At 44.2% G+C, this 12,773-nt stretch overlaps 1 protein-coding gene and 1 long non-coding RNA gene across 7 annotated transcripts in view; one reads left to right on the top strand and one right to left on the bottom strand.

The window, feature by feature from the left end:
* Positions 1-1,150: 1,150 nt before the first annotated feature.
* LOC109552661 (uncharacterized) lies at positions 1,151-10,911 on the bottom strand. Of its 2 annotated transcripts, none has more exons than XR_002179539.3 (4): positions 10,600-10,911; positions 9,427-10,170; positions 6,274-6,433; positions 1,151-1,472 (listed from the first exon to the last, which is right to left on the bottom strand). It is a non-coding gene; the product is annotated as an uncharacterized lncRNA (long non-coding RNA). The 2 variants fall into 2 exon arrangements; XR_012326286.1 differs by lacking the exon at positions 10,600-10,911 and adding an exon at positions 6,634-6,752 and having other exon boundaries at positions 9,427-10,031.
* RBL1 (RB transcriptional corepressor like 1) overlaps positions 10,347-12,773 on the top strand; it is an 82,172-nt gene continuing 79,745 nt past the window's right edge. For all 5 annotated transcript variants that reach the window (XR_012326284.1, XM_019950758.3, XM_019950757.3 and 2 more), the window contains exon 1: positions 10,347-10,502. Coding sequence is in view for 4 of the 5 variants with exons in the window: in XM_019950758.3 (XP_019806317.2) it covers positions 10,347-10,502 (156 nt within the window). In the remaining variant the exon portion in view is untranslated. The remainder of the gene's footprint in view (positions 10,503-12,773) is intronic.

Below are 12,773 nucleotides of genomic sequence, written 5' to 3'. Positions count from 1 at the left end.
TTAGTTGCTCCCCGGCACGTGGGATCTTCCCGGACCAGGGCTTGAACCCGTGCCCCCTGCATTGGCAGGTGGATTCTTAACCACTGTGCCACCAGGGAAGCCCTCTGTGCATTGTTATATTTGAAGTAGTAAAGTCCAGCAGGCAAATATAAGTGTATGAATCAATTTAAATATCTCCCAGCATCAGATCAGCTCAGTGCTTTGTGACCACCTGGAGGGGTGGGATAGGGAGGATGGGAGGGAGACGCAAGAGGGAGGAGATATGCAGATATATGTATACGTATAGCTGATTCACTTTGTTATAAAGCAGAAACTAACACACCATTGTAAAGCAACTATACTCCAATAAAGATGTTAAAATAAATAAATAAATATCTCCCAGCACCTCAAAGAAAATGGTTCTATTGTACCTCTCTTTAAATCCCCTCATTTCCCTCTTTCACTCTCTCACTTCTCACTTGTTCTGAATCTTCTCCCATAACTCCCAAAAAGAATTCCCCAAAACTAGGATCCTCCCTCCTAATCTGTTCCTTTTTTCATCCGCAAATCTCTTTCTTCTTTCCCCAGTAGATCTTCTAGGCACTGGAGCCTCTTCTGTTCTCTATCCATCATTTCTCCAATCTGCATAATAAGGCCCAGGAACTGGAAGAGAAGTTGGGGGGTAGGAATACTAGGTCTTTATGCCAGAATTCCTTAGAGAATTTGCCCTTGATATAAATATTCTAACAGTCATGTTTAAAAGGACAGCATTCCACTAACTTTCTTATTTCTCCCATTGAAAGCATATCCAAACTTTCCACCTCCTATTGAAGCTCAGTCCCTCAAACTATGCTACTTCCCTTTTTCTCTGTTTAGTCAGTGATAGCAAGTGACTTGTGGCTATCACTGACTACCTTATTCTGTCCTCACTGACTACTCTATTGTTAACAACAATGCCTCCTTCTTCCTCAACCTCTAATTTTGGCTGCAGATTAAAGACAAGAGTTTCAAAAGACTCCTTCCTATACATAATCTCTCTCTAGGCCCTGCAGATCTTCCTTAACATTTTCTTCCTGGGGAGAATTGCTAATGTAAGGGTGCTTAACTTAGGTGCCATTGGGGTCTGTGAACATCTAGAAAGTTGTATGCAGAATTTTGTGTGGTGCAGTCCGAGGAAGGTCCATAGTTTTTCTTAAATCGACTTTATTGAGTTATAATTTATATATTAAAATTTATATACAATGAAATCCACCTAATGTAAGTGTATAGTTTTTTGCGGAGCACAGGCTCCGGACGTGCAGGCTCAGCGGCCATGGCTCACGGGCCCAGCCGCTCCGCGGCATGTGGGATCTTCCCGGACCGGGGCACGAACCCGCGTCCCCTGCATCGGCAGGCGGACTCTCAACCACTGCACCACCAGGGAAGCCCGACTCAAATTTCTTGATTCCAATTGTCTGTACCTTCTTCAGTAGCTCCCTAGGTAATAGCTTTAGCTGTTTCAAAGAAGAAAAGGAAAATACCAGTTTCTCTAAACTGAATGAGGAAATCGAAATGAGGAAAAAAGCAACAGGGATAATCTCGCCAAGACTGTTCCTGCTGTTGCTATCTTTGGGTGTTACATATATCCCTCTCATATGAATGACTTTTCCACCAAGACCTTCTGATTAAAAGGCTATTCTCTGGGGGGCGGTAGGGGGTAGGTTAAACCAGTGTTCATTTTTCCAACTTCTCTGGGAATACAGCAGAGCGGGATTAACATTATACATTCAGGAAACAAAAGTGATCCTAAGTTTTGGTTCTAGGTAGAATGAAGTGTCAGGACAGTCTCTTAGAGGAAAACTTCAAAGAAAACGCTATTCTGAAATATCTTCTTGTGACTAAATTGAGTGCCCTGGACATAGATTTTGATGGATAAATGCCTTAGAATTAACATTAGGTTAAATTGGGCTTTTTGGTTTTTAATTTCTTTATCTAAAGCCTAAGCGAGGTAGAAAAATCGTTAACTATCCTTTCGAGTAGGGCTGGCACTACTTTCTCTGTAGGGACTCAGCTTAAGGACCACCACGTTAGTTTTTCCTTTGAGGAACAAGAACCAGAAGAACAATGAGGGCTGGTCTTGCCCCTCCCCAACAACTATTAACTGCTTTTTTTTGACAGTTAGAAGGTTAGCTGGTGAGTAGTTTTTCCTAAGAGGGGCATGTGCAGACTAAGTAGCTGCTTAGGGCAGAACAAAGATGGGGAAAAAAAAAAATTTTTTTTTTTATAAAGAATTTCAAAATGAAATATTCATGCTGGGAAAAATAATCAGAACTTTGTTGTACTTTCTTACCCTTACTTTGGGGTTTGGAATTGTTTATATTTTGAATTACATTTGGAAGGCTGTATACTATCATCTTTTTAGTCTTGGAGCCTCTAAAGGTCTTCATCAGGCTCTCGACACATGCTCTGGGGAACTATGAAATACTAAACCACAACTGGGAAGCTAATCATAGAGGCACAGTGGGATCAAAACAGAAACAACCTTCATGATGTATCTGGATCAGAAATGAAGGGCAGAGTAAATCTATCTAACCACCCATACTTCATTTTCTATTCAAAAAAGCTCAGTTGAGTGTTAACACGGCAGGTCATTGGATAATAATGAAAAATAAAACCCAACATGTACCCTGAGAAAAAGTAGGGAGAGCATATCGACAAAAGAAAAAAAAAAAAGCATGCAGGTGAGGCTGGACCTGACAGATGTGTTTCAATGCTTAGCTGCCTAAATTGATTCAACTGGTAATAGGGGAGCCCTGAAGAGTCCTGAGAAAGAGACATGTTACAAATGCTCCTTGAGAAAGACTAGACTAGTAAGTAAACATAAGATGGATTGTAAGAGAAAATATAACATGTTGAAAGACAGCTAGAAATCTGGTGGAGGAGGAATCCACAAGACTTAGTAATTAGGTATAGAGGATGAAGGAGCAGGGGAGTCAGTGATAACAAAGAGGACAGCATGGGATGGGTTTTCTTTTTGGTGATTTTGGCAGTACTGTTTACTAAAAACCAATGATACAATAGCAGAGGGAGGAACACTCCCAAACTCACTCTACGAGGCCACCATCACCCTGATACCAAAACCAAAGATGTCACAAAAAAAGAAAACTATAGGCCAATATCACTGATGAACATAGATGCAAAAATCCTCAACAAAATACTAGCAAACAGAATCCAACAGCACATTAAAAGGATCATACACCATGATCAAGTGGGGTTTACCCCAGGAATGCAAGGATTCTTCAATATACGCAAATCAATCAATGTGATACAAAACATTAACAAATTGAAGGATAAAAACCATATGATCACCTCAATAGATGCAGAAAAAGCTTTTGACAAAATTCAACACCCATTTATGATAAAAACTCTCCAGAAAGTGGGCACAGAGGGAAGCTACCTCAACATAATAAAGGCCATATACGACAAACCCACAACCAACATCATTCTCAATGGTGAAAAACTGAAACCGTTTCCCCTAAGATCAGGAACAGGACAAAGGTGCCCACTCTCACCACTATTATTCAACATAGTTTTGTAAGTTTTAGTCATGGCAATCAGAGAAGAAAAAGAAATAAAAGGAATACAAATCGGAAAAGGAGTAAAACTGTCACTGCAGATGACATGATACTATACATAGAGAATCCTAAAGATGCTACCAGAAAACTAAAACTAAAACTAAACTACCAGACCTAATCAATGAATTTGGTAAAGTAGCAGTATACAAAATTAATGCACAGAAATCTCTTGCATTCCTATACACTAACAACGAAAAATCTGAAAGAGAAATCAGGGAAACACTCCCATTTACCAATGCAACAAAAAGAATAAAATACCTAGGAATAAACCTACCTAAGGAGAAAAAAGACCTGTATGCAGAAAACTATAAGACACTGATGAAAGAAATCAAAGACGATAGAAACAGATGGAGAGATATACCATGTTCTTGGATTGGAAGAATCAATATTGTGAAAATGACTCTACTACCCAAAGCAATCTACAGATTCAGTGCAATCCCTATCAAACTACCAATGGCATTTTTCACAGAACTAGAACAAAAAGTTTTACAATTCATATGGAAACACAAAAGACTCCGAATAGCCAAAGCAATCTAGAGAAAGATAAATGGAGCTGGAGGAATCAGGCTCCCTGACTTCAGACTATGCTACAAAGCTACAGTAATCAAGCCCAGGGTATTGGGCTTCCCTGGTGGCGCAGTGGTTGAGAGTCCGCCTGCCAATGCAGGAGACACGGGTTTGTGCCCTGGTCCGGGAAGATCCCACATGCCGCGGAGCGGCTGGGCCCATGAGCCATGGCCGCTGAGCCTCCGCGTCCGGAGCCTGTGCTCTGCAACAGGAGACGCCACAACAGTGAGAGGTCCACGTACCGCAAAAAAAAAAAAAAAAAAAAAGATGGTATGGTACTGGCACAAAAAGAGACATACAGATGAATGGAACAGGGTAGAAAGTCCAGAGATAAACCCATGCACATATGGTCACCTTACCTTTGACAAAGGAGGCAAGAATATACAATGGAGAAAAGACAGCCTCTTCAATAAGTGGTGCTGAGAAAACTGGACAGCTACATGTAAAAGAATGGTATTAGAACACTTCCTAACACCATACACAAAAATAAACTCAAAATGTATTAAACACCTAAATGTAAGGCCAGGCACTATAAAACTCTTAGAGGGAAACATAGGCAGAGTACTCTATGACATACATCACAGCAAGATCCTTTTTGACCCACCTCCTAGAGAAATAGAAATAAAAACAAAAATAAACACATGGGACCTAATGAAAATTAAAAGCTTTTGCACAGCAAAGGAAACCATAAACAAGACAAAAAGACAACCCTCAGCATGGGAGAAAATATTTGCAAACGAAGCAACTGACAAAGGATTAATCTCCAAAATATACAAGCAGCTCATGCAGCTCAATATCAAAAAAACAAACAACCGAATCCAAAAATGGCCAGAAGACCTAAACAGACATTTCTCCAAAGAAGATATACAGATTGCCAACAAACACATGAAAGGATGCTCAACATCACTAATCATTAGAGAAATGCAAATCAAAACCACAATGAGGTATCACCTCACACTAGTCAGAATGGCCATCATCAAAAAATCTACAAACAACAAATGCTGGAGAGGGTATGGAGAAAAGGGAACCCTCTTGCACTGTTGGTGGGAATGTAAATTGATACAGCCACTATGGAGAACAGTATGGAGGCTTCTTAAAAAACTAACAATAGAACTACCGTATGACCCAGCAATCCCACTACTGGGCATATACCCTGAGAAAACCATAATTCAAAAAGAGACATGTATCACAATGTTCACTGCAGCACTATTTACAGTAGCCAGGACTTGGAAGCAACCTAAGTGTCCATCGACAGATGAATGGATAAAGAAGATGTGGCACATATATACAATGGAATATTACTCAGCCATAAAAAGAAATAAAATTGCGTTATTTGTAGTGAGGTGGATGGACCTAGAGTCTGTCATACAGAGTGAAGTAAGTCAGAAAGAGAAAAACAAATACACACACACACACACACACACACACATATATGGAATCTAAAAAAAAAAAATGGTTCTGATGAACCTAGGGGCAGCACAGGAATAAAGATGCAGACATAGAGAATGGACTTGAGGACATGGGGAGGTGGAAGGGTAAGCTGGGACGAAGTGAGGGAGTGGCAATGACTTATATACACTACCAAATGTAAAATAGATAGCTAGTGAGAAGAGGCTGCATAGCACAGGGAGATCAGCTCAGTGCTTTGTGTCCACCTAGAGGGGTGGGATAGGGAGGTGGGAGGGAAGCCCCAGAGGGAGGGGATTTGCAGATATATGTATACATATAGCTGATTTATTTTGTTACACAGCAGAAGCTAACAAAACATTGTAAAGCAATTATGCTACAATGAAGATGTAAAAAAACAAAACAAAACAATGATATAGTTTAGTTACAATCCAAAAGAGGAAAAAAAAAAAAGAGTACTGCTTAAATTTGCTTTATTTCATAAGGGAAATAAGGGAACTCAAGAGTATTTTCCTTTTATCGTGGCTTCATTTCCAAGGCCTGCACTTCCTAATAATTCAATTCAGGACAGTCTGAGAATTACAACATGGCAAACGGAAAAGTCATAGACATGAGTGGTTAATTGGATGTAAAGGGTTACGGATCAGATGAATCAAAACATAGGAGGGGAAAATGGAAGGTTTTACATAGATAGGATATGACTTACTGAAAATCCAAAGTTAGAGCCCAGATTCACTCCTGAGGAGAAAACAACAGAGAGTGTTTCTCAGTTTTTGTTTGTTTGGTGGATGACCTTTGAGAGGTGTTTCTTTTGTTCTTGGATCATTTTCAAGCCAGCAATGCCCCTCAGTCCAAGTCTGGATGACCTGAAAGTCACAACAAAGGAAGAATCAGTATCTTGCACATGGCAGGCATTCAGTAAACATTTTTGGAATGAAGAAATGAAGGGTTTTCAGGACTTAGTATGCATGAAGTGGGACAAGAATCAGGAGAATCAAATCCAGCTGCAAAGAAGAAATGGGCTATAGTACGTATACTGTAACTCACTGAAAGCCCAACTACTTACTAAAGGGATGAAAAACGGGGCAATGAGTCTCAGGTTCTATTTGATTTATAATTCCTGAGAGCTGTTTCCTTTTATCTTGGTTTCTTTTCAAGGCCAGAATGACCCTCTGAAGTTCAGATCTGGATAAAAAAGAGATTGATTAGTTATGGCAAAGGCAAAAAACTTGAGGCTTCTCAGCTCTTGTGACCTTGTCCAGGACTAGCTACGAAACCCAGGATCTCATGGGGTAGACGTACTTTTACTGCATTTTTCCTCAAAAAATTCCAACCATGATGTCTGCATTTGACAGAGCCAGTGATATTTCTCAAGTTGTTCCAAACCTTCCCCACTCTCAACACCCGACTGTATGTTGCTATTTTGCTCTCACCAGAGCACCTAGCCGTTCTGCTTAATCTAGATGTGAGGTGACCCACTTCCAGACAAGAGCTGTGAAGAGGAAGGGCAGGCTCTGGATCCCCGGCTTGGCCACTTTCTCCGGAGCCTGACTATATTGATGACCTTTTTTTATTTTCAATCTCTGCCTGCTGCCTGTCTCTGATTACTCGCATGCTTGCGTTTCCCAGTCCTAGAAAATACCCTTCCATTTGGCTCTCCTCCACCGGACTACTTAAAGAGAAGTTTTTACTTCCTACTTCAACTTTCTGACCTTCCTCCCATTAGCCCCTCAATCACAGTAATCTGGCTTCCACTCCCACTGTGCTAAAGGCAGCTGTCTCTGGCAAAGGTCACTGAAAACATATGAAAGATAATACATGAGGTATCTTCTTTGAATTCCTCATCCTATCTGAGTTCTCTGTCGTGTTGGTAGTACTCTATGGAGTAATTCTTTCCTGGCCTCTGAATTACTTCTCCTTGTTTTTATACCTCTCTGGACAGTTTTTTTTTTTTCATTCACTCCTAAAGTTTTGCCCATCCCTGAAATGTTGGTGTTCCTAGAGGTTCTACCCCTGAGTCTCTTCTCATGCCAACACAGTCCCTGAGTGATATGAACCTGCTCCCTTAGCTTCAGGTACTGCCTGAAAATTCCCAAATCTTCATGTCTAGGCTGTCTCCACTCCTGGAGCTCTCTCTTAAAGAAGCACAGTAGGTTAATTAGAAAACAAATGAGCCAGTACAGGAAGACCTTCATTCATTTCACCTCCACTAATCCTGACATTTCTTTGCTGACAGGAAAGGAAGTTAGAAGGAGGGATGATAAGCCCTGTTACAGAACCCTTGGCACTGGAGATAGACCTCCCCTTAACGGCCCATAACCTCTAAGTAAAATCTCATGGGAGGTAAGTCTCTGTACGGACACTATGTGCCAACATCCCTTTCAGAAAATAATAATGAGATGGCCCTGAAGTCAGCTAGAAGAAAGCAGAGTTGGAAGTTCCACATGGGCGGTTCAGTTTGCGTCTGAATTTTTAGGGGGAGTTTGAGTTTTTACTCATTTGAGACCCAGCTTGCCACTGGTTCCCAAGTCCCACCCCTCCCCACGTGTGGAGAATGTAGAAGACTGGGAAATTGCCCAGGAGAGAGGGGCTACGTTCCAGGATCCAACAGCCTCCTTTTAAACTGCCTGCAAGCATCCCATACACAACAGTTCCAGAACTGATCTTATCCCTCTGGTTGTACTCCCATTCTAGTTGACAGTATCACCTTTCACCCTCTTGGCCCAGATGGAAACCTGGTATTGGAGACGCCTGCCCTTCAGTAGTGCCCCCTTCAGTTCTAGGACAAACTTGTCTCTCCAGACTGGCTCCTTTCTACGCCGGACCAACCTCCCACCATCTTCATACCTCTACTCTCTACCCCATGCACTCCACGTGTGACACTGCAGCCAGAGGAACCTGTCCAAAACACATACTGATCATTCACCTCCTTTCATTAAAATCCCTGATAATGTGCACGTTTTTACCTTTATAAGATCCTTTGCAACCTAACTTGACCTGTCTTCCATTTTCATCTCTGGTGACTCCTTCCCTCAGCCAAGCAACAAAGATTTTCTTTGTAATTTTTCAAACACACCATGCTAAGTACTGAGTGCCAACTACGAGTTGGTCACTCATCTATATACTTTGGAATACAGTGAACATGAAAGGAAGGCCCCTGTTCTCATGCAACTCACATTTTAGTAGGAAGAGCCAGCGAATAAACAAATAGGATAATTTCAGATAGTGATAAGATGCTATGAAGACAATGAAATGGGGTGGATGGGGGGAGATGCGGGTCAGCTATTTTATTTTATTCATTATTATTATTTTTTTGCGGGACACGGGCCTCTCACTGCCGCGGCCTCTCCCATTGCGGAGCACAGGCTCCGGGCGCGCAGGCTCAGCGGCCATGGCTCACGGGCCCAGGAGTTCCGCGGCATGTGGGATCTTCCCGGACCGGGGCACGAACCCGTGTCCCCTGCATCGGCGGGCGGACTCTCAACCACTGCGCCACCAGGGTCAGCTATTTTAAATACAGTGCTCAGGGGTGGCCTGACAAGATGACTTTTAGCTGAACTTGAAGGATGAGAAGGAGCCAGACAAGCAAAGGTCTGGCATAGAGTATGGGGGGCCGTTTGAGCAGCACGGGAAAAAGGCTCTGAGGCAAGAACTAGTTTGGCAGCTTGGCATTTCCAAGGTTCCAAAACAAAGCAGTGAGGTTGGATCTTATTATATACCTGAGGAGGGGGACAATGCCCTGGTGAGGCCAGATCACACGGGGCCTTACAGGCCAGGTCAAGAAGTCTGGATATTATTTTAAGGGCAAAAGGAATCTACTGAAGGGTCTTGTGTGAAGTACTGACGTGCTCTGATTTACCTTTTCAAATGATCACTCTGGCTCTTGGAGAAGGTGTTTTTGGTGAAGCGGAAGGGTAAGCCTCGAGACCAGCTCCACCCCTTCAGGCTTATGCTCAGGCCATTCCTAAGTCTGGAATAACAGTCTTTACTGGGTTCCAGGGTCCCAGTTCCCAGGAAGCTGAAAAAGTGGCTCCTCACTGCATTTCTTTCAGCCCAGGTCAAGCCTCGTCTAGCGATCAAGAAGAGATGGACAGGTGTCCCCCAATAAACCTTGCCTCACCAACCCTTCAGTCATTCAAAAGACCACTCACTAGGCGCTGGAGACACTGAGGAGAGGGCGACGAGGCCCTCCCCCGCCCTCGCTGTCGAGAGACTACTTTTTTCAGGTCCCTCCTCCATCTTCTAACTCAAGGGGCAATTCTCGATCAGACTATGGCGTCCCGGCGCAGTGACAAACCCAGGCCCGTGGGTTGGCCGGGCAGAAGAGAAGAGGTTTCCCCCTAAGATGAACGGGGCCGCCTCGCAACTGGCAGCGCAGCGGGGCCCAAACCGAAGAGCCACCAAGAAAGGGAGGCGCAGCCGGCTCCAAGGCAGGATATGGACTACAACTCCCAGCAGATCCTGCGCGCGGACCGCCGATCCCTCCGCTCCAAATTTGCCCTGCCGGCTGTGTGCACCGCTGTCCGCCAAGGGCCAAGTCCAGGTTTTCTAGGCCCCGGAGTCCGTCTTTTTATCACAATTCCGGAGAGGGAGGCTAGGAGCCCTGGAGGAGAAACGGACCTTTTTGAGGAGAAACGCGGATGCAGACCATCGAAGAGACGTCGTTCTGCGGCACCCGATTTTCGCGCGCTTTTGGCGCGGGTGGTTGTGGGTAGCGCGCCCAGGAGGGAGAAAGGAGTTGGGGGGTCTGTGACCGCGCCGCCCGCCGGGCCTGAGAGTATGGACGAGGACGATCCGCACTCTGAGGGGGCGGCGGTAGTCGCCGCGGCCGGGGAGGCGCTGCAGGCCCTGTGCCAGGAGCTGAACCTGGATGAGGGGAGTGCGGCCGAAGCCCTGGACGACTTCACCGCCATCCGGGGCAACTACAGCCTAGAGGTGAGCGGCGGCAGGTGGGGCGGCGAGACCGAGCTCGCCAGGCCCCACCCCCGCCCCGCCCCTACCCCACCCTATGGGGCGGTGGGAGTTTCCCCACCGGGAAGGGTCTCTGCCCAGCCCCGCGCCGAGGAGTGCGAAGCTGGAAGGGCGAGTGTAGATCAATCTCTCCATTTATTTTGAGGCGGGAAACCGAAGTCCGGAAAAGGAGTGGCTTGTCCAAGGTCACATGCCACTCAGGGGTCCCCTAGTCTTCAGACCAGTGCCACAAACGTCATGGGACTGCCCTTAAATCTGCTTAAACAGTTACTCTAATGGCAGAAGCTTACGTGAATTGTGTGCCCAGAGCTTTAAATATGTCATCTTACTTGGTTCTCGCCGCCACACCTCTTCGAACATGTTGTGATCCCCGTTACACAGATGGGAAAGCTGAGCCCCGAAGAGGTTAAGCGCAAGGTCGCACCGTTAGAGGTGGAGCCGGAGTTAGGAGTCTGAGCCATAATCTCTTCACCCTTCCGCCTCGAGGTGTGGGTTGCTCTTCCGGCAGTATTGCCACTGTACAAAAGTTTGATCAGAGCCAGTGTGCACACAATGCTTATCTCTCGGCCACAGTTTCCTCCTCTCAGATGGGGATAATTAGATTATCCAGATGCTAATCACAGTGTCTGTCTCTAAACAAAATAAATGTAGGCTATCATTAGATTTTCCCCAACCGTTCTTGCATTAAGTCCTCACAACAGCCCTGTGAACGTGGCAGGGCAGCGAGTATTAAACCTGCTTTCCAGGCAATATTATCAGAGGATTGTCTTGCCCAGGGTCGTTCTGCTAATTGTCATAGGAACCCAGACAAGCATAAGCCCAGTATAGAGGTAGAATTGTGATGGAATGTATTTGCAATTACTCCAGTAGCCTTATGGTCAAAGGTTTTCGTGATCCAAGAGGGCTGGACTCACCCAGAGTGCTCTGCTGACTCATCACCTGGTGAAATAATCGGTGGGCTCTAAGGCATAGAGTTGGAAATTTGGAGTTGAATGTGTGTGTGTGTGTGTGTGTGTGTGTGTGTGAGTGTGAGAGAGAGAGAGAGAGAGAGAGAGAGGAGAAGAGAGACTCTTGTATGTCTCCAGGGTAGGACTGGATAGACTGGATGAAGGACAGTGATGTGCATCTCTGGGTGACACGACTGGAAAGCTGAGGAAAGAATAAGAAGCTAAGGGAGATTATAAATTATGGTCTCTAGATTGGAAACAAACTTTTAAAGTCTGAGAAAGCATTTCTGACATCGAGTCCTCATTTGGTCTGTCACTGAAAAAGCACTGCTGAGTGCAGATGGAGGTCAAGGTATTAACCTGGGCACATCTTTCAGATTCTTGAATATGCCAAGCTTGTTCCTACTGCGTACTTTCTCCATGCCGCTCCCTCTGCCTGGAAACTTTTCCCTCACTCCCAACTGCAGAGAAAGTTGAAGAGCTGAATCTCCAGTTAGGCCGAGTTCATCAGGATATCTTAAATGTTTGACCAAAATCACAGCTGTGTGAATTGAGATTTTGTGAGTGTTTATTCTATCTAGAGTGTTTTATTTTCCTTTTCTTTTATGCTTTGTTTTTGGTGGAGGGCATTTTCATATATCTGCTGCTTCCTAAGAACCCCTCTGCCCAGCCCCTATCCCCTCTAGTCTACCTGACTAGCTCCTGCTTACCCACCCCACTTCCCCCCCGTACATTCTGGTGATTTTTCACCACTTAGCACTTTTGTCTCCCTCTGTGAACCCTTCCCAGACCCCCAGTCAAAATCAGTAACTACACTATATTCTCCCAAAACACTTTCTCTTAAATTCTTTTTAAAACATATATCTCACCAATTATAGATAATAGTATAATATCTGTTCCTCTTAGCTCTACACTTGGAGTACCCTGATGTTAGAAACTGTTTTTGTATTTCTAAGGCCTAGCGTAAAGGAACTAAATTAAATACTATAGGTGCTTTTTTTTTAAGGAAAAAAATCAAAGCAGTAATTTTGGTTCTTAAATTTTCTCTGTCTTAATAGTGTTTTCATCTAATAGCCTGTATCCAAAAGCTGTAGAGTACTTGGATGCTATACCCAAACAATTCGTTAATCAAGGCTTCTAAAAGTATTCAACCTTAAGCTTACCTGCCTCCTTTAATGCCTTGAGCAAAGGAGACTTTTCACTATAGTACTTTAGGGTAGGAACACTAGGTCTTAGCTTTATTGGTGGCTACCCATCTCTACCCACCCCTTTTGGATTATTACAAGAA

The sequence above is a fragment of the Tursiops truncatus genome, chromosome 15, assembly GCF_011762595.2.
Source record: "Tursiops truncatus isolate mTurTru1 chromosome 15, mTurTru1.mat.Y, whole genome shotgun sequence".
NCBI lineage: Eukaryota > Metazoa > Chordata > Mammalia > Artiodactyla > Delphinidae > Tursiops > Tursiops truncatus.
This window is presented reverse-complemented; position numbering and strand designations above follow the sequence as displayed.